The sequence below is a fragment of the Aquarana catesbeiana genome, linkage group LG02 (assembly GCF_042186555.1).
Source record: "Aquarana catesbeiana isolate 2022-GZ linkage group LG02, ASM4218655v1, whole genome shotgun sequence".
NCBI lineage: Eukaryota > Metazoa > Chordata > Amphibia > Anura > Ranidae > Aquarana > Aquarana catesbeiana.
In genome coordinates, this window is record NC_133325.1 from 202,917,271 (window position 1) to 202,943,334 (window position 26,064).

At 42.4% G+C, this 26,064-nt stretch overlaps 1 protein-coding gene across 3 annotated transcripts in view; it reads left to right on the top strand.

Annotated features, from left to right (window-relative positions):
* Nucleotides 1-26,064, top strand: part of VWA8 (von Willebrand factor A domain containing 8) — a 686,916-nt gene that overhangs the window by 136,569 nt on the left and 524,283 nt on the right. For all 3 annotated transcript variants that reach the window (XM_073614208.1, XM_073614207.1, XM_073614209.1), the window contains exon 6: nt 23,662-23,829. In XM_073614208.1, coding sequence (XP_073470309.1) covers nt 23,662-23,829 — 168 coding nt within the window. The remainder of the gene's footprint in view (nt 1-23,661; nt 23,830-26,064) is intronic.

Below are 26,064 nucleotides of genomic sequence, written 5' to 3' on the forward strand. Positions count from 1 at the left end.
TGAGTTTGGGGATCTTGCTATTGTGTTAAAGTTGTCCACTGAAGATTTGGTCGCATCTATGGTCAAGGTTCACTATGCCCTGTTAATAGGCACCGCTGTGCCACAGATTTCTTAGTTAGTAATGGACTCACTACCTGCAGGCAGTAAGGTACCATGGGATATGTAGTCCTTAGAAATTGAAAGTAAACAGCAGAGGAAAGCCTTAATTCTTAGTGCGGATATTTCAGTATATCAAGTTGCATACCCCTCATATTCTGTTATTACCAGAGACGCTCCTGATGACCTGGAAAAGGCCTTGGGTACCGAAAGTGTTTCATGCCACTTACTACTCCTTCTCTAGAGGGGTTTTGATCCTGACAAGCAAATCTTTTCCGTGTGTAGTTGAGTAGGTGCTTACGGATCCAAATGGTAAATTTAAAATACATGTCATGTATTGACCCTCTGGAATCAAAAGTATATAATAACCTATATTTACATACCACTTCCATTTAAAGTGGATCTTTTATATCTGATATTGGAGAAGATGGCCCTGCATTGCCCAGCTAAACTCCTGATTATTGGTGATGCTGGTGGCCGATCTCACGGAGGCTTGGCATTGGAGAAACCCTACTACCAGGGTGTAATCCTGCTTCTCCTTACCTTATAAAACCAATTCCTGCATAGATCTGGTGTTTACTAATCTCTCCTAGCTGATGTTCAGAAGGCCTGTTATCTCCCTGTCGGTCTATCTGACCACTGTCCACTGAACTTGTTGTTGCAGACTGGTCAGCACCGTAATAAATTTCTTTGGAAGTTGAATCAGCAATGGATTTCCCATCCGTCGTTTTGGAACATATCCCGTCTTGTTTGCAAGACTTTTTGGGCACCAATGTTGGGTCATCTTTTCCTGAAATATTGTGGGACGCTTTCAAGGCCTCCACTAGGGGTCACTGCATCTCTGTGGCCTCAGCTATTTGTTCAGAAAAAACTTTGGCTAAACAAAGCCTACAGGAAACTGTAATGACAGTGTGGAGCAGTATGCCTCCTCTCCTACTTCTGATAAGTCTGGACAACTTGAGTCCGCAAGGAGGGAGCTACAGCTGTGGCCAAAAGTTTTGAGAATTAAACACATATTAAGATTCACAAAGTCTGCTGTCTCAGTTGTTATGATGGCAGTATGCCTATACTCCAGAATGTTATGAAGAGTGATGATCAGATGAATTGCAATCAATTGCAAAGTCCCTCTTTGCCATGAAAATTAACTTAATCGCATAAAAAACATTTCCACTGCATATGTGAAGAAGACTTCAGGGCGCCCAAGAAAGTCCAGCAAGCACCAGGGCTATCTCCTACAGTTGATTCAGCTGTGGGATCGGGACACCACCAGCGCAGAGAGCTTGCTCAAGAATGGTAATAGGCAGGTGGCAGTGCATCTGCAGGCACAGTGAGGAGAAGATTTTTAAAGTATGACCTGGTGTCAAGAAGGGCAGCAAAGAAGCCACTTCTCTCCAGGAAAAACATCAGGGACAAACTGATATTCTGCAAAAAGTACAGTGATTGGACTGCTGAGGACTGGGATAAAGTAATTTTCTCTGAAGAATGCCCTTTCTGATTGTTTGGGGTATCCAGAAAAAACCTTGGCTAAGAACACAGCTATGAATAAAGAATGGTACAAAAATATCCTCCGAGAGCAACTTCTCTCAACCATCTAAGAACAGTTTGGTGACGAACAATGTTTTTTCCAGCATGATGGAGCACTTTGCCATAAGGCAAAAGTGATAATTAAGTGGCTTGGGTAACAAAACATGGACATTTTGGGTCCATGGCCAGGAAACTCCCCAGACCTTAATACTATTGAGAACTTGTGGTCAATCCTCAATAGGCGGGTGAACAAAATAAACCTCACAAATTCTGACAAACTCCAAGCATTGATTATGCAGGAATGGGCTGCCATCAGTACAGATGTGGCCTAGAAGTTGATTGATAGCATGCCAGGGTGAATTGCAGAGGTCTTGAAAAAAAAGGGTCAATGCTGCAAATATTGACTCTATGCATAAACTTCATGTAATTGTCAATAAAAGCCTTTGACACTTATGAAATGCTTGTAATTATACTTCAGTATATCATAGTAACATCTGACAAATAGATCTAAAAACACTGAAGCACAGACTTTGTGAAAATTAATATTTGTGTTATTCTCAACTTTTGACCACGGCTGCACATTTACACTTGGCTGAGGTTTCTTGCTATGCTAGCACATGAGAGACCGCTGACTATAATTCCTGCAGTTCGCATGCCAGATGGCACTATGGTTTCTTGGCAGAATTCACTAGCTACTATCCTACCCTTTATACCTCCTCATTGCAGTCAGATGTTCACCCTTTGTCTCTTGTCACTTTATTAGACCCCCTGGCCTTAGTGTGCTATGCTGGAACATGAGATTACCTCTGAAGAGGTCTTGCAGGCTATCGTCTTCTTTCCCAATAGCAAGGCCTCTGGGCCGACGGCTTCCTCATTGCATTTTTCAAATCTCATGCAAAATTTTAGCCCCATAACTGACATCTTTGAATAATACGTGCCTGACTTGAGGAGCTCTACCCCTTCTATGTGAGAGACGCCCATTATATTGCTTTACAAACCTCCCAAGAACCCGGTGCACCTATTATTATAGGCCCATAGCCCTTCTTAATTGTGATTTGAAAATACTTACTAAACTGCTATACTCTAGACTGAGTTGCATTGTCCATAACCAAGTAGGTCAAGACCAAACATGTTTCGTGCCTCACAAACCTACAGATATTAATGTGGGTAGGTTATTCTCTAATATGCATGCTCAACACCTGAGCCAGGGCTCTAGAGCCTCCCTGGACATAGAGAAAACCTTTGACATTGTGTAATGGCTGTACTTATAGGAGGTTCTCTAGAGGATGGGCTTTCCACTCTGCTTCATAGATTGGTTGAGAACCCTATTTAGTAACTATATAGTATAAGCCTCTATACGCTTTGTTGGCCTCCTTTCAGCTAAACCAGGGTACCAGGTAGGGCTGCCCCCTCTCTCCCACACTTTTTGCTCTAGCCATGAAACCTATGGTGGAGGCCCTCCATGTTTCCCCTGTAATTTGGGATTTAACAGTGGGTGATGTGAGGAGATGGTAGCCTTGTATGCCAATGACCTGTTATTGTTCATGAATGATGCGGGTCCCTCTTTACGTGGGACTCTTCAGGTCCTAAATACATTTTCTCCGACTACAGGCCACTGGCTTAATTGGCACAGTTTATTACGTTTTCCAATAGACCGGGGAGCAAGAGCGTCCTCTGGAGCCCTTCCACTATCGTGGGTTGATGCCTTCACCTATCTTGGGATGGTTATGTCTCGCCAGGTTACTGAATATGTGACTCTGAATCTTCACCTGTATTACTGGACGTCAAGGCTAGACTGAGGGCATGGCCTTCCCCCTTTCTTTGATTGGCTGTACTAATTGACTAAAATGAAAGTCTTTGCAAAATTCACATAGTTGTTCCTTAACTCCCCTCAGTGGATTTCCGAGTCCTTTTTAACCAGATTTAATCGACGATTTCCTAATTTCTTGTGGGGCTCTCGGCCGCCAAGATATACATTTTTCACATTGACCAGACTGCTCCTTCGGGGTGAACTGGCTATGCCAGGTTGCTAAAAGTATTTCTCATTCGTTCGTTGACAGACACAGCCTTCATAACGATAGGGTTATATCGCCTCTATTAGGAGTAGGACTAGGCAGAGCAAAAAAGCAAATGAGCACCTGGCTACACCCATGGGCCGTCCTTAGTCAGTATATAACCCCCTCCCTGCTCTAGGTATTCAGTTTTTTTCTGCCTAGTCTAGGAGAAGGACCTGGCTCCCTGCTGGGACCTGCGCTTCTTTGGATTTTGTTTTATTTCTCTTTTTTCCTGTGATGATCTGCAATCAACTGCCGGGCTGGGTGGCAGGCTGGATAATATAGATCCTGGTAGTCTCCCCAGCCTGGCCATCGAGCGCGCAGACCTTAGCTCCGTGCTGGGTCGGCAGCGACAAGCCCCATTCTGGACAGGGGCGGTCGGCGAGCAAAGTTTTGCAGGGGCACATATGACCAGACTACTGCCGTCTGGGTCACAGTGTCGCCATAACCGACAGCCACTCCATCTAGGTGGGAGGGTTTTGCACCCTACCGTGGTCCCCCCACGGGCCGCGTGCCCGCAGCGGGCAGGCAGAGATTTAGGCCGCGTAAGCGGCCTACCGTGGTCCCCCTGCGGGCCGTGTGCTCGCGGCGGGCGGCCAGGAATTTAGGCCGCGCCTTATGCGGCCTACTGCGGTTCCCCCCGCAGGCCACATGCTCGCGGCGGGCGGCTTCGGCAGCCTGCTAGGCCTTGTGGCGCCCCCCCTTTCCTGAGGGGTGGCGCTGCGGGGGTCTGCGCCCTCTGTGAGGGGCAATGGTTTGGGCCCCTGTGAGGGGCCTCCGGGTCTGTGCCCTCTGTGGGGGGCCCCTGGTCTGTGCTCCCTGGGAGGCTGTGTCCCCTGTGAGGAGCCCCCGGGTCTGTGTCCCCTGTGAGGAGCCCCCGGGTCTGTGTCCCCTGTGAGGAGCCCCCGGGTCTGTGTCCCCTGTGAGGAGCCCCCGGGTCTGTGTCCCCTGTGAGGAGCCCCCGGGTCTGTGTCCCCTGTGAGGAGCCCCCGGGTCTGTGTCCCCTGTGAGGGGCCCCCGGATCTGTGTCCCCTGTGAGGGGCCCCCGGATCTGTGTCCCCTGTGAGGGGCCCCCGGGTCTGTGTCCCCTGTGAGGGGCCCCCGGGTCTGTGTCCCCTGTGAGGGGCCCCCGGGTCTGTGCTTCCTGTGTGGGGCCTCGGTTGAGGGGCACTGGTTTTTGCACTTATTGTCTATGTGGGAGTATTTTCAAGATGGTGCAGCGGTGGCTGTGGTGGAGGGCCGGTATCCCTTTGGTTAAACGGTTTGGCGTGGCGAATGCGTTTCCTTCTCTCTCTTATTCTGACAAATTTGTTCATGAGGACTGGGAGTGCCCAAAGTGTCTTTGGTGTTTCCAAGAATACTTGCTGTAAGGTACCCCTTTAGGGAGTCCCTCCTTCAGTATTGGACTGTTTCACCAGTAGTGGACCCCCCTGTCTCTAGGCTGCTCAAGGCAACCATGGGTCCAATAGAGGAGTTCTCTGTTTCCTCAGGGGGCTGAGACATGTATTTTGGGGGGGGTGACCCTGAATGGCAGCATGTCGAGTCTTGATCTTGTCCGGTTACAGGATAGTTTTCCGGCTGTGTTCCTCCAAAGAATTTTTGCTTCCAATGGGTTTTGTCGCCAGATTGCTGGCTGTTCCCCACGGGGGGCTGTGCAAGCCCTGTTGCTGTAGAGGATGTTCCCGTGCTGAGAACGGTTTCAGGGGTTTTATTCAAACTTGTTCAGTCTACAGGATGGGGGTACAGTAGTTCAGGATGGAGTCCGTCCGTACAGCGGTGGTACTCCTTCGTCATGGGGACTTTCTGATTTCTATCGACACCACGAATGCTACTTACGCATTCTGCTATGTGCCTGTCTCTAGACCTCGGTTTTTTGCTGTGGGTGCGGAGCATTAGGAGCGCGTGGTGTTGCCCCTTTGAGTCTGGCCACCGCTCCTCGGGACTTCACAATGTGTTGGCCCCGGATCTGGCGTGGTTACGCCAGTGGGGGTTTGCAATCCTGGGCTGCTTGGACGATCTTCTTCTCCGACTCCTCGACTACTCCGAGGAACACTGTAATTCTTATACAAACCTTGACTGATTTCAGTTGAAGGCTATACTATCGGATGTCTGCTTGGTTCTGTCAGATGGTTGGATTATCTGAGCCTGACCTGGGCTTCAGCTCTGGCCAGCCTGATTTCTTCTCCCGGACAATACTCCGGAAGTTGCATGCTGCGTTTTTTTCATTTACTGTCTGGCAGGTGGGCTCCTCCGTGGATCTGCATGTGGGGTTGGGTCCGATGTCATCTATTTCTTTGAGGCGCTTCCATTTGCATAGTTCCATACAAGCTCCCTTAGGGGAGATCCTGGCATAATGGGACGAATATGCAGGGTCTCTGGACAATCGGATTCAACTGAGTCAGGAAACCAGAGTTTTCCCTAGTCTGGTGGCTTCGCTATCCAGTTCTTCAATGGGGTAAATCCTTGCTCCCCTTGTATTGAACAGGGTGACCACCAATGCCAGTCTGTCTGGGTGGGGAGAGGTCCTAGGACTGAGCTCTGCTCAGGGTTGTTGGACGTTGGTGAAATCTGGACTACCGAGTAATATCTTTGAACATCATGCGAACAGACCAGTCTGGATCATGGAAGGATCGACTTTTGGGGGCTCCCGTACGGTTCCACGGTTCCAATCGAGTGAGGCAACGGCGGTAGCTTATGTCCTTCGCCAGGACGGGCCAAGATAGGCTGTGGGTGGCCCTGGCTGTTGCCAGTATCCTCCGGTAGGGAGAGCGTCTCGTTCCAGCCCTTTCTGGCATACGCTTTCCAGGAGTAGAATACTGTAAAATGGTTACCTCAGTTGATTAGGGTTGGACCACAGGGTGGGCCCTTCACGGGGCCGTATTTTATCGTATTTGTCTCCGCTGGGGCAGGCCTGAGGTAGCGTCCTGGCTCAACAGGATGATACCGAGGTTTCTGGCAAGGTCACGGGAGCTTCTGGCGGCTCTAGTGACCCATGTTTCCTTTCCTTCTCTCCAGCCTTTGCAGTGTCTTTTTGGCAGGATCACTGGCTGCGGTGATTCTGGCCATTCTATTGGATCCGATTGGGTCCCGGTGGTCTGGGTACGCCGACCGGGTGCACCCGGTCACCAACGTTTTCCTTGGCAACTGCCTCTTAGGAAGGACCTACTGTCTCATAGACTGTTCTTCCACCCTGTTTTTAGAGTCGCTGGTTTTTAACGGCCTGGCTGTGATGAGCCAGGTGCTGCGGTTTCCAACACTGCTGATAGGGGGAATAGAACAAATGGGCTTTGAGTACCATCGAGGCCCAGGGGTCAGCCTGGGTGGTCTTCTTCAGCGTCTTCTGGTCTCACACTTCCTGGTGTGTACCTTTTTTTTTTATTCCAGGGGTTAGGCATCTGTTTCCACCAGTGTTACCAAGTTCAGATCCCATGGCAGAAGAAGAACCACACTGGTGGAAACAGTGTGGTTCTTCTTCTGCCATGGGATCTGAACTTGGTAATTTTGGTTCTCCAGAAGCCTCTCTATCTCCCTTTCAAAATATTCGGGAGATTCCAATACTTACTCTGGAGGAAGGTGGTCTCTTGGTGGCTATCCCCTCCGCTCACAGGGTGATAAAAAGGGGGGCGTTATCTTGTCGTTCACCTTACCCAGGTTAAGGTGGTGCTTTGCCCCTTTTTACAGGGTTCCGTCCTTGGATTTCCATTGGAATAAGGACATTGTGTTGCTTTTCTTGTGTCCCTGGTCAGCACTTTTCAAGGAATTTGCCTTATCTGCCCTGAAGGGGTATTGGTGGACGGGTCAAGAAAGGGGCGTTCTGTTTTTTCTGCAACCCTTCTCTGGAGGGCTATTCTGTCAAGAATCGGGTGTCCTTTTTCCTGTTACGGCGCTTTCTTCTTGGTGCTTAGGGCTTCTTGGGCCTTCGGTCATCATGCGTCCGTTGTGCAGGTTTGCAAGGCGACCACTGGTCATCAATGTACATGTTCACAAGTCTACAAAGTGAACGGGTTGGCATCTGCGGATGCCTCTTTTGGCCGCAAGTTTTTTGCAGGCCGCTGGTTAGGGGGTCTATTCCCTCCTTGAAGGGGTATCGTTCAGGTTGGGTTCCAGCATGTCCTGGGTGAAGTTCTTGTTATCTTGTTGGCTCTTGTATTAGCTTTGCGATATTTCGTTCTCCCACCCCTCATGATGGCACTGCTTTGGGACGTCCCTATCGTTATGAAGGTTGTGTCTGTCAATGAACGAATGAGAAAATAGGATTTTTTACTTACTGTAAAATCCATTTCTCTGAGTTCATTGACAGACACAGCACCCACCCCTCTGGAGTTCTTTTGATGCTTCTATTACTGCTTCTACTAAACTGAATACCTAGAGCAGGGAGGGGGTTATATACTGGCTAAGGACGGCCCATGGGTGTAGCCAGGTGCTCCTTTGTTTTTTTGGTCTGCCTAGTCCTACTCCTAATAGAGGCGATATAACCCTAGCGTTATGAAGGCTGTGTCTGTCAATGACAGAGAAATGGATTTTACGGTAAGTAAAAAATCATATTTTTATAGCTTCCCAGTTAGTAAAGACACAATGGTGGCTGCAGCCTGACATCTCCAACCTTGGGTTGGATGCTATAATGATTTAAAATGCCAATAAAAGATTTACCAAAAAAAAGGCTGAGGAGAAGCAATCCAGGAAGCTGTGGAAAGAAACACAGCACTCCCAACGTGAAAGGAGGTTTTTCAAGTAAGCTTATATTAGATTGTCAAAAATGTATAATTGTATTGATATAACAATGATGTTATAAAATGAAAGTGTATGCTGTGTCCATAAATTTGCTTTAAGCAGACTCGCACAGACTACCTAATAAATTTATAGATGCGTATCCAGAACTTCTAGACTTTAGGACACGCTCACCAAATATGTAATGTGGTGCCCATATAGAAACATAGGGGTAAAGAGTGGGAAATGTAAACTGCTAGACTAACAGGGACTATGTACCTTAATACTAGTACTTTGCCTCTATAAGCATTGTAGATATTCTGGCCCTGAAATTTGCTATCCGCTGCCATTGTGCCAGGTCCAGTGTAAGGCCATGAGCTCATTCCTAGGCTTACATATACAGTGCCTTGCAAAAGTATTCACCCCCTTGGCATTTTTCGTATTTTGTTGCCTCACAACCTGGAATTAACATGGATGGATTGAGGATTTGCATCATTTAATTTACAGAACATGCCCACAACTTTGAAGATTTTTTTTTTTTTTTTTTTTTTTATTGTGAAGCAAACAACAAATAGGACAAAATAACAGAAAAAGTCAATGTGCATAACTATTCACCCCTCTAAAGTCAATACTTTTATAGAGCCACTTTTTGCAGCAAACACAGCTCCAAGTCGCTTTGGATAAGTCTCTACGAGCTTGCCACATCTTACCACTGGGATTTTTGCCCATTCCTCCTTGCAAAACTGCTCCAACTCCTTCAAATTGGATGTTTTGTGCTTGTGAACAACAATCTTCTGACCACAGATTTTCTGTTGGATTTAGGTCTGGGCTTTGACTACATAAACCACTCAAGTGTTGCTTTAGCAGTGTGTTTGGGGTCATTGTCCTGCTGGAAGGTGAACCTCTGTCCTAGCCTCAAATCACACATAGAGTGGTACAGGTTTTGCTCAAGAATAAAACTGTATTTAGCACCTTCCATCTTTCCCTCAACTCTGACCAGTTTCCCAGTCCTGACTGCTGAAAAACCTCCCCACAGCATGATACTGCCACCACCATGTTTCACTGCGGGGATAGTGTTCTTTGGGTGATGTAATGTGTTGGGTTTGCGCCAGGCATAGCACTTTCTTTGATGGCCAAAAAGTTCAATTTTAGTCTCATCAGACCAGACCTTCCTCCATACATTTTGGGAGTCTCCCACATGCCTTTTTGCAAACTCAAAACGTGCCATTTTGTTTTTTGCTGAAAGTAATGGCTTTCTTCTGGCCACTCTGCCATTAAGCCCAACTCTATGGAGCGTACGGCTTATTGTCGTCCTATGTACAGATACTCCAGTCTCTGCTGTGGAACTCTGCAGCTCCTCCAGGATTACCTTAGGTCTCTGTGCTGTCTCTCTGTTTAATGCCCTTGTTGCCTGCTCCGTTTGTTTTGGTGTGCGGCCGTCTCTTGGCAGGTTTGCTGTTGTGCCATGTTCTTTCCATTTGGTTATGATAGATTTGATGGTGCTCCTAGGGATCATCAAAGATTTGGATATTTTTATTTAACCTAACCCTGACTTGTACTTCTCAACAACATTGTCCCTTACTTTGAAGAGTTCCTTGGTCTTCATGGCAGTGTTTGGTTTGTGGTGCCTCTTGCTTAGGTGTTGCAGCCTCTGGGGCCTTTCAAAAAGGTGTGTATATGTAATGACAGATCATGTGACACTTAAATTACGCACAGGTGGACATCATTTCACTAATTATGTGACTTCTGAAGATAATTGGTTGCACCAGAGCTTTTTATGGGCTTCATAACAAAGGGGGTTAATACATACGCATATGCCAATTATCAGTTTTTTATTTCTGAAAAATTGTTTTATGTATATATTTTTCAAATTTTTACTTCACCAACTTAGACTATTGTGTTCTGATCCATCACATATAATTCAGATTAAAAAAAACATTGAACTAAAAGCTGTATTGTAACAAAATAGATAAATAAAAAGACAAGGGGGTGAATACTTTTGCAAGGCACTGTAGGATAATTTGTTCTCTTTTGAAAACTTTAAATATATATAGGTGATATGTACTCTAGTGCTGTGTGAGTCTTTGCACAATTACTTGACTCGTTTTATGTTACTTACAGTTAAAGATTGAAAACTGAACCATAAATTATATAAATTTGCATTTAGATTTCATCTTTAAAAGAATATTTTGTTTTACTGTGGTACAAATTTGGAAGTGAGTTTGCATAAGCTGGGTTATTAAATACCAAAGAATGCAGCCTGAAACTGTTGTAATAAGAACTGGATTGGCCTTTTTTTAAGGTTCTTTATTTTCTATCATAATTTCCATTTTTAATACATTTGGGTTCCTTAAATTGGATATTATGTTGGATATGGATAACAGATAGACTGAAAAGAATCTATTTAAAAAATAAATTGCCTCATATTGTTCCCTTTATCTGCTCAAGGGGCCAAGAAGCTAATTACAAAAATGGAACTGGAGACAGCTAATTATAAGCAACCATTAAAACCTGGATTTTAATTTGTGTACACGTGAATGACAAGAGGATTTCATATGCAACAACGTTAACTCATTCAGCACTTTTTCTGTCTTTTAGTCAGTGTTATATTTATCATTTCATCTGACTTCTATTATTGTCTTAGTTTTACAAGGTATATTCAGTTTTTATGAATTTAATTGAATTTTCTTAAAATATGATCATAGTTACCAAAACACAGAGTGGTTGTTGAATTTTAGTGAGAATATGTTTCTAAACCAAGATACCTGTCTCCAAAGTATCTAATGGAGACTCATATTACTTTATACCAGTTCCAGGACGGTGACATAACTTATAGTAAAGCTGAATAGGCTGAGCTTGATTGCACCAAAGCTAGTATGCTGCTGTGAGTCAGAAAATAGCAGCTAACATTGGAAGTTGCTGAACTGAGTTTATTTCAAAGTTTAGCATTTATTAAAAGATCACATCATAGTTCCCATGTTTTGGATCCACGGAAGACCCCTTCACCAGACATGCCTAATATAGGGGTCCCGTGTGCTCCAAAATGTTGGAAATGTAATGTGATTTTTTTTTTTTTTTTTTAGATAATTTTTAGGACTATAATACGTTTTTAAGGTATGTTAGTGACATATTTTCACTCATGTCTTATGCGATGCCAGTCATCAATTGCTACAACATCCTAAATGTCAAGGTCTATTCCAGTATGGTGTGTGATGGGAATATATTAACCACTTACCCACTGGGCACTTAAACCCCCTTCCTAACCAGACCAGATTTTTCTTCATAAATTTTGACCAAAATGTATACTGCTACATATCTTTGGTAAAAATAACCCAAATTGGTGTATATTTTTTGGTCTTCGTGAGAGTTAGAGTCCACAAGCTATGGTGTCAATCACTGAAAATTGATCACACCTGAAGTACTGATGGCCTATCTCAATATCCCCCAAATGACCCCTTTTTGGAAAGTAGACATTCCAAGGTATTTAATAATAGGCATGGTGAGTTTTTTGAAGTTGTAATTTTTTCCCACAATTCTCTGCAAAATCAAGATTTTTTTTTCTCAAAATTGTCATATTAGCAGGTTATTTCTCACACACAGCATATGTATACCACAAATTACACCACAAAACACATTCTGCTACTCCTTCTGAGTACGGCAATACCACATGTGGGAGACACTTACACAGCAAGGCCACATACAGAGGCCCAACATTGAGGGAGCACCATCAGGCGTTCTAGGAGCATAAATTACACATATAATTTCTTGATTACCTCTTATGCCCTGTACGCATGATTGGACATTGATCGGACATTCCGACAACAAAATCCATGGATTTTTTCCGATGGATGTTGGCTCAAACTTGTCTTGCATACACACGATCGCACAAAGTTCTGAACGCGGTGGCGTAAAACACGTACGTCGGGACTATAAACAGGGCAGTAACCAATAGCTTTCATGTCTTAATTTATTCTGAGCATGCATGACACTTTGTGCGTCGGATTTGTGTACACACGATCGGAATTTAACCGATTGGATTTTGTGTTGGAAAATTTTATAGCCTGCTCTCAAACTTTGTGTGTCGGAAATTCCAACGGAAAAAGTCAGATGGAGCCCACACACGATCGGAATTTCCGAAAACACAATCCGATGACCCCATTTTGGAAAGAAAACATCTCAACGTATAATCTATGAGACATAATGTGTCTTTTGAACATGTCATTTTTTTCTACAAGTTTTTGGAAAATGTGGAAAGAAAATTTAAAACACATTTTTTTTTTTTTTTTTACACAAAGTTGTCTAGTTATACAATATTTCTAACACATAGTATGTACATACCAAAAATTACACCCCAAAATAGATTCTCCTACTCTTGAGTATAGCGATACCACATGTGGGAGACTTTTCTACAGCCAGACCACATACAGAGGCCCAACATGCAGGGAGCAATCTAGTTTGACTACCTATTACACTTTTGTGAGGCACTGTAGTGGCATGGATGAGAACTGATGTGACATGGATGAGCATGAATGGGGAAGGATGAGCCGTGGATTGGGATAGCTGAGCATGGTTGAGCCATAAATGTGGATGGCTGAGTACGGATGGGGGTGGATGGATAAATGAGTATTGCTGAGTATGGATTGATGGATGGCTGAGTATGGATGGCTGAGGCTGCATGGCTGAGGCTGCAATGGGCACATATCAGCGCTGTGGGCACTACAGATCCAGCCCACAGTGCTGCTGCACCTGATCTCTCCCCTCTCCGCTCACACTGTACTGATCGGTACAGAGAGAGGAAGCGGACATGACGCTGGTTTGTTTACAAGGGATTGCTCCGTGATCTGTGATGCGCCGGATCCTCCAGGGGCACGCAGGAACGCGATTCTGGGAGGACGTCAATGTATGTTCTCCCAGAGTTATTGAGCCGCACTGTAGCCATCATTTGGCTATGGTGCGGTTGTTAAGTGGTTAAAGAGGAGCTCCAGTCTCCTATGTAAAAATTAAAACTCAGCAGCTACAAAAACTGTAAAATAGTCACTCACCAGTCCCAGGTTCCAGCGCTGTGCCCAGCCCATCCGTTATCGCCCTGTGTGTTTCTCTACCTGCCGCCGGCATCTTTACTATGGACACTCAGCTGTGACAGCTTGCGGCTTCAAAGCCAGTTACCCACTGCGCATACACGAGTGGCACTGCGCCTGTGAATGGTCCGGCAGTTTTATGCGACCTGTGACGTGTCCCAGAATACTGCAAGGGGAAGGAGAACTTCCACCTAGGCGATTGGAGCAGAAGTGGGAACGGGTACCTGTCAAAATCTGGTACCCGCTCCCCCCTCCTCTCCAAAAGCACCATTTCACAAATGGGAGTGGGGGAGGAGGCTTTAAAGCAGAACTTCCCCTTTTGGGTGGAGCTCTGCTTTAAACACACACTCTTTAACCACTTCAATACAGGGCATTTTCACCCATTTCCTGCCCAGGCCAATTTTCTGCTTTCAGCGCTGTCACACTTTGAATGATAATTGCAAGGTAATGCGACGTTGTACCCAAATTACATTTTGATTGTTTTTTTTTCCCCACAAATAGAGCTTTCTTTTGGTGGTATTTGATCACCTCTGCGTTTTTTTTATCTTTTGTGCTATAAAAAAAAAAAGAGTGACAATTTTGAAAAAAACACCATATTTATTACTTTTTGTTATAATAAATATCCCATTTTAAAAAAAAAAAAAACATTTTTTTTCCCTCAGTTTAGGCTGACATGTATTCTTCTACATATTTTTGGTAAAAAAAAAAATCCCAATAAGCGTATATTGATTGGTTTGCGCAAAAGTTATAGCGTCTACAAAATAGGGGATAGGTTTGTCATTTTTATTATTTTTTTTTTTTTTTACTACTAATGGCGGCGATCTGTGATTTTTATCGTGACTGTGAATTGCTGCGGACAGATCGGACACTTTTGCCACTATTTTGGGACCATTGACATTTATAAAGCGATCGGTGCTATAAAAATGCACTGATTACTGTATAAATGTGACTGGCAGGGAAGGGCTTAACACTAGGGGGCGCTGAAGGGGTTAAATGTGTGTCCTAGGGAGTGATTCTAACTGTGGGGGGAGGGGACTGATGAGAGGAGGAGACCGATCGGTGTTCCTCTGTACAAGGATCATACGATGAGTTCTCCTCTCCCCTGACAGGACATGGATCTGTGTGTTTACACACACAGATCCACGTCCCTGCTCTGTGATGAGCAACCGCGGGTGCCTGGCGGACATCGCGACCGCCAGGCACACGCATCGGGTGCCCAGTGATGCGGTGAGTGCACGCACTGCCGGCAGCGCACGCGTGCTCTCCACAATGCCAGGAAGCCGAGGACAACATGTGACGCCCACCCGGAGGGAGGAAGGGTTCCTGCCGCCTTTATTTTACTATACGGTGGTAGGGAACTGGTTAGGTGTGCACATCAATCTTTGAACACCTAAACCCATGCCTAATATTTGCAGGTCAATATCCCAACTGCAAAAGTCTCATTGCAATCTTATATGCACATTCCTGATTTTTTTGAAAAGATAATTTCCATACCCATCCCACTTTATTATGAAGGAAGCATAGCATCCAGAAACAAAGTTCAAAGCAAAGCGTATAAAGTCACTACCACTTGGGAAACCGTTCCCTTTTAAGATCTGTCCTAGATCAGACTCTATGTCCTAAACTAATATGCCAAATTGTCTGTGATCCACGCTTCTGTAACATTTCCCTTTTGAACTTTTATTATAAAAATCAATTTATGCAGTTACAGCAAATGACAGAAACCTTGACTTGCATTACACATAATTGTGCTTGGTCATTAACACAGTTAATTAGTGTAAAACCTATTTAGGTTTTCTATTTTAAAACAGCATGGTACTGCCCACTAAACACAACCCCTTCAATTGTGTGGGGTTTGAGGGGGTTAAAGCAGCTCTCCACTACCTGTCAAATGGTTTCCGAAGAGCGATCCGAATGTGGGGTTATTCATCGCAACGTAATTTCCTCCTACATAACTTCCGGTTTGTGGAAGTAAACAGAAAGTCGGGTCAGTGGTGGTCATCTTGGATACATGTGGTATAGTAACCATATTGAATGTTGACATTTGCATTTGTAATGTGAGTTTACACTTGGAAGTGTTTTAATTTTTACTATAGCAATAAAAATTACTGCACTGTGGCTTTTTTTTAATGTATTGTTTATTCATAATGGTCAACGTGCATTTGGAGGACTAAAGGATACAAAGTTTAGAAACTGGAAGAAGCCTTATGCCCTGTACACACGGTCGGACATTGATCGGACATTCCAACAACAAAATCCATGGATTTTTCCCGACGGATGTTGGCTCAAACTTGTCTTGAATACACACGGTCACACAAAGTTGTCGGAAAATCCGATCATTCTGAACGTGGTGACGTAAAACACGTACTTCTGGGCTTATAAACGGGGCAGTAGCCAATAGCTTTCGTCTCTTAATTTATTCTGAGCATGCGTGGCACTTTGCCTGTCGGATTTGTGTACACACGATCGGAATTTCCGACAACAAAATTTTGTTGTCGGAAAATTTTATAGCAAGCTCTCAAACTTTGTGTGTTGGAAATTCCGATGGAAAATGTGTGATGGAGCCTGCACATGGTCGGAATTTCCGACAACAAGGTCCTATCACACATTTTCCGTCAGAAAATCCGACCGTGTGTACGGGGCATAAGAAGGCTGCCTGGAGGGACAACATAAATCTAAGATATTGTGAACCCACTTATTTTTTTTTTTTTTTTAACAGAAGGAATGTTTATTGAAATAAAACATCAGTTTATACATGACAGTAGATGTTACAAGAGAGAGATGTACTTCAACTAACAGGGATTGGCCCAAGTATCTCAAGAATTTTAAACAGAGATTCAACTAGTAAGGAATATAGGATACAGGAGCTTCTAACTCATCTAGCAAGTAGAAGAACCATTGTCAGCACAGCAAATACAGTAGCCTGCAGGAAGAGAAATCCCAATGTTGGTTCAGGTCAGCGGAGATAGGGGGAGGGAGAAGGGAGAGGTGGGAGCAAGAGGAGGGGGGGGGGAGGCAGGGACCGTGGCATGAAACTAACACTGTAAGGTATCTGGCCTCCACCCATGTTGACCACATTTTCTGGAATTTTTTGGGGCAATTGCAGCCCATATACGTGGACCCACTTATTAAGCTAAGAGTGTCAGGGAGGTCTGGTGAGTGCACAATTTGTGAGTGCCAAGAGAGCAGGGGATTTGTGTTTTGGATACAAACACACAGGAAAAACACTCTGCGCTTATGTTATGGGAAGGGGTCCCAAGGATGTAATGTACTTGATCCTCACAATAATACAGTATAGAGATTAAAATGGGGATGGAGAAATACGGTATAAGAACAGTTTAGAAGCGGTTTAAAAACAAGAGGAGAAAACTTAAATTTTCAATGTGGGATCAGCAGTAACCTCTCTGTGGGGGAGATAGTGTCCATAGGTATATGTACAGTATCTCACAAAAGTGAGTACACCCCTCACATTTTTGTAAATATTTTATTCTAACTTTTCATGTGACAACACTGAATGTGACAACACTAAAGAAATGACCCTTTGCTACAATGTAAAGTAGTGAGTGTACAGCTTGTATAACAGTGTAAATTTGCTGTCCCCTCAAAATAACTCAAAACACAGCCATTAATGTTTAAACCGCTGGCAACAAAAGTGAGTACACCCCTAAGTGAAAATGTCCAAATTGGGCCCAATTAGCCATTTTCCCTCCCCAGTGTCATGTGACTTGTTAGTGTTACAAGGTCTCGAGTGTGAATAGGGAGCAGGTGTATTAAATTTGGCTTTATCACTCTCACTCTCTCATACTGCTCACTGGAAGTTCAACATGGCACCTCATGGCAATGAGTATTGGGTACATTGTACCCCTACTCATTTACCAAACAAAGTTTCAAAAATAAAGACTTGAAGACTTATATGCAAGTTATTGGCCATATAAAGGGTATGGGGTGCCTGGGTACTGCCCTGGGGGACATGCATCAATGCAAATTTTTTTTTTTTAAATGTTTTAAAAAAGATTGTTTTTACAGGAGCAGTGATTTTAATGATGCTTAAAGTGTAACAATAAAAATGAAAAATTCCTTTAAATATAGTGTCCTTAATCTGCCTGTAAAGTGGCTCATCTTGGCTCATTTCACAGTTCTTAAATAGTTAGGGGGTGGGCCACCTGGTGATGTCACCTGGCGGTACCACCCCTTGTGACATCACTGGCCAGTGCATGTTGGGACGGTAATAGAGTGTAAACTTCCCAATTGGGGCACTAGTTCTGGTGACCTGGGGGGCCTCAAGGGATTCTCTTAATTTGCAGGGATTTCCTCTCACTTCCTGTTTGGCTATGGGACAGTAAGTGAAGGTAAGTGAAGTGAAAGTAATCTCAACAATGGCACACAGAGGGCGATAAAAAAAAAAATAAAATGTGTCAGGGGTTATAATCCTTACTCTATCCAAAATAAAAAAAAAAAAAATAAAAAAAAAAAAAAATCTTTTTGGCTGTAGTTCTACCTTAAGACACAAAAATGTGATATGTATTGGTTTCTTTTTTATTAGGAATTCTTGATAAGGTATATTGAGCGGTACATATTGCAAGATGATGTCCTTATCCTGATGTATGTAACAATCTTTATGTATCGAAACCTGTCAATCATATATTGTGCTGTTGTATACTACTTGCAAATCGAAAACCTGTCGAACGTATATTGTGCTGTTGTATACTACGTGCATATGGCATTAAACATCTTTAAAAAAAAATTAAAAATTCCACCTTTTGGGGGAAAAAAGCAAATAATGCATTTATCATTTTTCAGCATTTGAGCCTGTAAGGCATTGCATCTGCAATCAGTGGATCATGGGTGCAATGATCTGCCTCCTGCACACTCTTTCTCAAGCCCCCTTAGTATCAGTGGACTACAAGTACGATAACGTCACCGCACTTTAAGTACTACATTTCCTCTGTGGCAGTGGAATTTGGGACTTGTAGTTTTTTCGTTCACAACTTCCTATAAGTAAATGGCATGACAGCTGCGTAAATTTAAAATATGAGAAGAGCCAGTGGGGAGAAGAATCTTGTGATCCTGTAAAATGGATGGAGTGGGGGTTGTACATGCATGCTGACCATGGTTCATGATTCTCTTTAAATATGGGTGTAACATGAAACATGTTCAGAAAGGTGGACTTATCTTGGAAATTACGGTGCCTGAAGTTCTGCATTAAGTGCATTCTTTGTGGGTTTTTTTGTTCTGATTAGTCCCTCTGGGATACACTTTTCCTTTCCATTTTAACATGTTAAATGAACTTAGAATGTACAGATGGTAAGTAGGTGTATTGGGATATGGCTAAGTAAATATTTTCTAATTAGCTAAATGAAAATCATGTTCTGTGTAGCTTCAGTGCGTTCAGTGGGACTCACTGGAAAGTAATCTCTCTGGATGTTGTTTGATGATAAAGACGTTAAATGACAATTGACCTTTTGGTTTTCCATTGTCCTTGCTGTTATATATATATGTATATATAATTTTTTTTTTTCTTTTTAATTGGAGTGTGTTTTGAACTACAGGCGTAAATTCAAAAATATTTATATTTCATAAAGTCTGTGCAGTTGTTTATGATGGTGTCAGCATTTACTTTTTCTTATCTTTATATATAGACTGTTATGTAACTTTGTAAGGCCTGGTTCACACCTTTGCAAATCTACTTGTGTTTTGTAACCCATAAAAAACGCATGTGTCACAAAAATACATTGAGTTCAATGGTGTCATTCACATCTGTAAGCTGAAATTTTATATATATATATATATATATATATATATATATATATATATATATATATATATATATATATATATATATATATATATATATATATATATATATAATATACATGTAGTGGGGACGGAAAGTATTCAGACCCCCTTACATTTTTCACTATTTGTTATATTGCAGCCATTTGCTAAAATCATTTAAGTTCATTTTTTTCCTCATTAATGTACATACAGCACCCCATATTGACAGAAAAACACAGAATTGTTGACATTTTTGCAGATTTATTAAAAAAGGAAAACTGAAATATCACATGGTCCTAAGTATTCAGACTCTGTTGTGACAGTCATATATTTAACTCAAGTGCTGTCCTTTTGTTCTGATCATCCTTGAGATGGTTCTACACCTTCATTTGAGTCCAGCTGTGTTTGATTATACTGATTGGACTTGATTAGGAAAGCCACACACCTGTCTATAAAAGACCTTACAGCTCACAGTGCATGTTAGAGCAAATGAGAATCATGAGGTCAAAGGAACTGCATGAAGAGCTCAGAGACAGAATTGTGGCAAGGCACAGATCTGGCCAAGGTTACAAAAAAATTTCTGCTGCCCTTAAGATTCCTATGAGCACAGTGGCCTCCATAATCCTTAAATGGAAGACGTTTGGGATGACCAGAACCCTTCGTAGAGCTGGCTGTCCAGCCAAACTGAGCTATCGGGGGAGAAGAGCCTTGGTGAGAGGTAAAGAAGAACCCAAAGATCACTGTGGCTGAGCTCCAGAGATGCAGTCGGGAGATGGGAGAAAGTTGTAGAAAGTCAACCATCACTGCAGCCCTCCACCAATCCGGGGCTTTATGGCAGAGTGGCCCGACGGAAGCCTCTACTCAGTGCAAGACACATGAAAGCCCGCATGGAGTTTGCTAAAAAAATACCTGAAGGACTCCAAGATGGTGAGAAATAAGATTCTCTGGACTGATGAGACCAAGATAGAACTTTTTGGCCTTAATTCTAAGCGGTATGTGTGGAGAAAACCAGGCACTGCTCATCACCTGTCCAATACAGCCCCAAACAGTGAAGCATGGTGGTGGCAGCATCATGCTGTGGGGCTGTTTTTCAGCTGCAGGGACAGGACGACTGGTTGCAATCGAGGGAAAGATGAATGTGGCCAAGTACAGGGATATCCTGGACGAAAACCTTCTCCAGAGTGCTCAGGACCTTAGACTGGGCCGAAGGTTTACATTCCAACAAGACAATGACCCTAAGCACACAGCTAAAATAACAAAGGAGTGGCTTCACAACAACTCCGTGACTGTTCTTGAATGGCCCAGCCAGAGCCCTGACTTAAATCCAATTGAGCATCTCTGGAGAGATCTAAAAATGGCTGTCCACCAACGTTTACCATCCTACCTGACAGAACTGGAGAGGATCTGCAAGGAGGAATGGCAGAGGATCCCCAAATCCAGGTGTGAAAAACTTGGTGCATCTTTCCCAAAAAGACTCATGGCTGTATTAGATCAAAAGGGTGCTTCTGCTAAATACTGAGCAAAGGGTCTGAATACTTAGGACCATGTGATATTTCAGTTTTTCTTTTTTAATAAATTTGCAAAAATGTCAACAATTCTGTGTTTTTCTGTCAATATGGGGTGCTGTGTGTGTACATTAATGAGGAAAAAATGAACTTAAATGATTTTAGCAAATGGCTGCAATATAACAGAGTGAAAAATTTAAGGGGGTCTGAATACTTTCCGTCCCCACTGTGTGTGTGTATATGTGTGTATATATGTGTGTGTGTGTGTATGTATATGTGTGTGTGTGTGTGTGTGTGTGTGTGTGTGTGTGTGTATGTATGTATATATGTGTGTATATATATATATATATATATATATATATATATATATATATATATATATATATATATAATATATATATACACACAGGTGCATCTCACTAAATTAGAATATCATCAAAAAGTGGATTTATTTCAGTAATACAATTAAAAAAAAGTGAAACTCTTATATTTTATATAGATGCGTCACACACACAGAGTGATATATTTCAAGCATTTCTTTCTTTTAATTTTGAGGATTATGGCTTATAGCCAGTGACAACCTAAAATTCAGTATCTCAGAAAATTAGAATATTACATAAGACCAATAAAAAAAAAAGATTTTTAATACAGAATTGTTGGCTTACTGAAAAGTATGTCCATGTACAGTATAGTAAGCACTCAGTACTTGGTCGGGGCTCCTTTTGTATGAATTACTGCATCAATGCAGCGTGGCATGGAGGCGATCAGCTTGTGGCACTGCTGAGGTATTATGGAAGCCCAGGTTGCTTTGATAGTGACTCAGCTCAGCTGCATTGTTGGGTCTGGTGTCTCTCATCTTCCTCTTGACAATACCCAACAGATTCCCTATGGGGTTTAGGTCAGGTGAGTTTGCTGGCCAATCAAGCACAGTGATACCATGATCATTAAACCAGGTATTGGTACTTTTGGCAGTGTGGGCAGGTGCCAAGTCCTGCTGGAAAATTAAATCAGCATCTCCATAAATCTGCTCAGAAATGGGAAGCATGAAGTTCTCTAGAATTTCCTGCTAGAGGGCTGCGCTGACTTTGGACTTGAGAAAACAAAGTGGACCAACACCAGCAGATGACGGCCGGCTTCAGTGAAGAGGAGAGATCACCGACAATGGCTGCAGAAGCCTGAATGGTGACGTCTAGAGGTCGACCGATATATCGGCCGGCCGATATATCGGCCGATATTTGGTGTTTTTTACTTAATCGGCATCGGCCGATTGTGCTGATAAAAAAGCCAATATAGCTTCAGCGCGACTTGCAAAAGACTTCTGTAATAGAAGTCAGTGTAAGTTGTCTGTGTGAAGCGACTTCTCCCCCTCTCTGGGCAGCCTGCCAAATCTGATAAAAAGAACCTGAAGGATACAATGTTTACACTTCTGAATGAACTAAATTCCGTGTGTAGAAGTTCTCAGTTTAACCATTTAAAGACTAAATCTTTTCTGACATTTGTTGCTTACAAGTAAAAATCCAGTATTTTCTGCTAGAAAATCACTTGGAACCCCCAAACATTATATATATTTTTTTTAGCAGAGACCCTAGGGAATAAAATAGCGGTTGTTGCAATATTTTATGTCACACGGTATTTGCGCAGCGGTCTTTCAAATGTAATTTAAAAAAAAAAAATACACTAATAAATTTAAAAAAAAAACTAAGCAGTAAAGTTAGCCCATTTTTTTTCATCCAGAAGTTTTGATTACCTGTTTTTGTGTATTTAATATTTAAGAGAGGTTTTTTTTATATTTTTTTTATCTAAATTCTACATACAAGTGAACTGATTGGAGGTTTGTTTTGTTTAATAAATGTTTAAATGTAAAAAAATTTCCGTATCACTGAAGGTTGCTTTCACACTGGAGCGGGCATGCATTGACGGTAAAAGACTGCTAGTTTTAGCGGCTCTTTACCGTCATTTTAGCGGCGCTATTCGGCTGCTAGCAGGTCGCTTATAACCCAGCTAGCGGCCGAGGAAGGGGTTAAACGCACCCCTGAAGCGCTGCTGCCGAAACGCTTTGCAGGCGATTCGACAGCGGTGCGCATTAATTTCAATGGGCAGGAGTGGTGGTATACACCGCTCCAAAGATGCTGCTTGCAGGACTTTTTTTAATATCCTGCCAGCACATCGCCTCAGTGTGAAAGCACTCGGGCTTTCACACTGAGACTGCAGGGGAGCCGTTTGACAGGCACTTTACAGGTGCTATTTTTAGCCCAAAAGCGCCTGAAAAACGCCCCATTGTGAAAGGGGTCTAACTGTTAGATTTTATGAGATGAAGGTAAAAAAAAAAAAAAAATCGGCCTAATATATCGGCCCAAAAAAATCGGCATCACATATCGGCCATCGGCCACCGCGATTTCTAAATATCGGCATCGGCATCGGCCAGAGAAAAACCCATATCGGTCGACCTCTAGTGACGTCACCCATAGGCTTACTATGGGGCATCAGTTGTTGTCTGTCCCTTCGCTACACCGAAGCTGGCGCTGGGGCCCAGTCATGTGACCGGACTGAAGCTGCCTCAGATTAGGTAAGTATACAGATCTTTCCTGTACAGGGTAGATAGAATAGACTTATAATGGGAGTGGGAGTACAATTAGGCCTTGCTGGTATTTGACTGAAATCCCACTTTAATTATATGAAAGAATGTAAACCACAGTTGTTTCGCTTTGTGCCAGGTTCTGTTTAGATCCCTGAAGTTTTTGGCAGCTTTACTGAGACGTGTGGCAGATTCAGGTAGTTCTTAATAGCTCCACTTTTATAAGATTATTTTTACAAATTTAAACAGCTAAGCCATTCTTTTCATTTGACATGTGACCATGGCAAGAATTTCCCAATTTTTATTTTGTTGCCTAATTTCCCTTTATGTTCTGTTTTGCTTTAAAGTGTGCAGTGCGCGCAGCCACAAAGGGAAGGATCTTGGTTCTGGAGGGATTAGAAAAAGCCGAACGGAATGTCCTGCCGGTCCTGAATAATTTGCTGGAGAATCGGGAGATGCAGCTTGAGGATGGCAGGTTCCTTATGTCTGCAGAACGTTATGACAAACTGCTTCAGGTAAGAATAAATCTATCTATCTGTATATGTGTGTGTGTATATATATATATGTGTGTATATATATATATATATATATGTGTGTGTATATAATATGGAACCTCGCATTACGAGCATAATCCATTCCAGGAGTATGCTCGTAATCCAAAGTACTCGCATATCAAAGCCTGTTTCCCCATTGAAGTCAATGGAAATGAAAATAATTTGTTCCGCATTGACTTCAATGAGATGCAATAACGCATGCGGCCAGAGGCGGGGGGGCCCTGGAGAGCCTCGGAAATGGCTGCAAAGGCCCAAGGACACGTCGGCTGACCTCGGCAAACCTCGGAAAGGCTTTCTACCCGAGATTTGCCAAGGTCAGCTGTGCTGTCCTCGGGCCTTTCCGTGCATTTCCGAACGACGCCGATCGGCGACTTTCAGCTCGGCTCCGACGCCCCCCCACCTCAGGCCAAAAGCAGTACTGCACACCGCTTTGGCCTGAATCGTGTTCGTTTTGCGAGACAACACTCGCAAACCGAGTTAGGATTTTTAAAAATACAGTGCTTGTATTGCAAAACGCTCGTTAACCGCATTACTCGCAATCCGAGGTTCCACTGTGTGTTATTATTATTTTAATATGCTGTGTGTGTATATATGTGTGTGTGTGTGTATATATATATATATATATATATATATATATATATATATATATATATATATATATATATATATATATATATATATATATATATACATATATATATATATATATATATTTATTATACACACACATGAATTAAAAGCATGTATGCATGATTAATTGAAATATACTTTTTATCTTAATGCCACATATAAAAATAAAATTATTAATGTAATACAGAGTTTTGTATTCAGTGTTCTTGGAAGTGCAAACAAGAACAGTCTACTAAATTAAGCATACGCTTATGTACATTTATATAGCTTTTGTCATGTGGAATATAGGTGTAATTTTATTATGTAAATGGTTTTTCTAACGCACGTATTTAATTTCATTAAGGATTATTATCTGCTACCTTATGCAAACCATTTGTCTTAATTTAAGTCACCCATTTGTTAAAAAATACTTTCAATTATTACTGGTAATGTGAAAAGGGAATCAGCTTTAATGTCAGATTGAAGTTAAACTGATTAGTAGCGAACAGCTTTGTTTATCATTCTGGGTAATGTCTTTTCTGAAAATTAGGATAATTATTGGAAAATCATCAGGTCATGATCATAATTTACTTTAAAGAAAGGAACAATATTGTATCCCTAATCTATTTTAACAATAGCCTTACTTGACTTCTCATGGGATAGACTGTGCAGGCCGGAATAGAAGTAAAACCCGGGAATAGAGTAGTGGGAAAATGTACTGTTTCTATTTGTCCTGCTGATTATTGGCACTAAGACTAATAAGGGCTTGTTCATACAAGATGCTTTGGGTCTAGGTTGCAGCTATGTCCAGTGCATAGACAAGGCAAAATGTCTTGCTCCCTATGGTGCAACATGAACAGAAATAGAGAAAAGGAACATGGAATATTTAACTGCAGGCTTAAAAAACCTAGCTAGATTCAGGATATGGCTTCTATGGACCATCATGTATTTCCATTAGTACTTACTGTTTGCTGCCCAATACCCGTTTCCCTCCTCCAATTCATAATTGAGGCTCGATTGGGTGGGGACACTTTGTAACCTCTGCCTTATATGGATGTTCTTTCCTCCCCCCCTACATCTTCTCTTCCTTTTCCTTATATCTAATTATGCTCCTGTTCTATTCTGTATAATGGTATTACATTGAATTGTTGGAGTAGTCTTTATATACTAATGACACTCTCACTCTGACCTGCTTTGCATATTAACAGTGCATTGGCATATTCAAAAAGATACCTTGTATTTTTTTTTTTAAATGTAAGCATTATTTGTTGTAATATTTAGTAACTAACATTATTACCTCCCAGCTTATATGGCTCGTTTACAAAATCACATTTTTGTAACATCATTATGTTTTAAGATTGCATTGTTCTTGAATGTAATTTATAATATAAACCTTTACTAAACAAAGAGCTAAAAGATGAAAAAAGGGCAAGTCTTGCAGGGAATTTCCTTAATTTTGGAGAGATTTCACTCACTTCCTGGTCAGAAAATCAGAGTTGAGACAGTAGCTACTTACGTGTATGACACAAAGTAAACCTTTATGTACCATGACATGCATCCTGTACCCAGCTGCTGGTATCCCCCCTG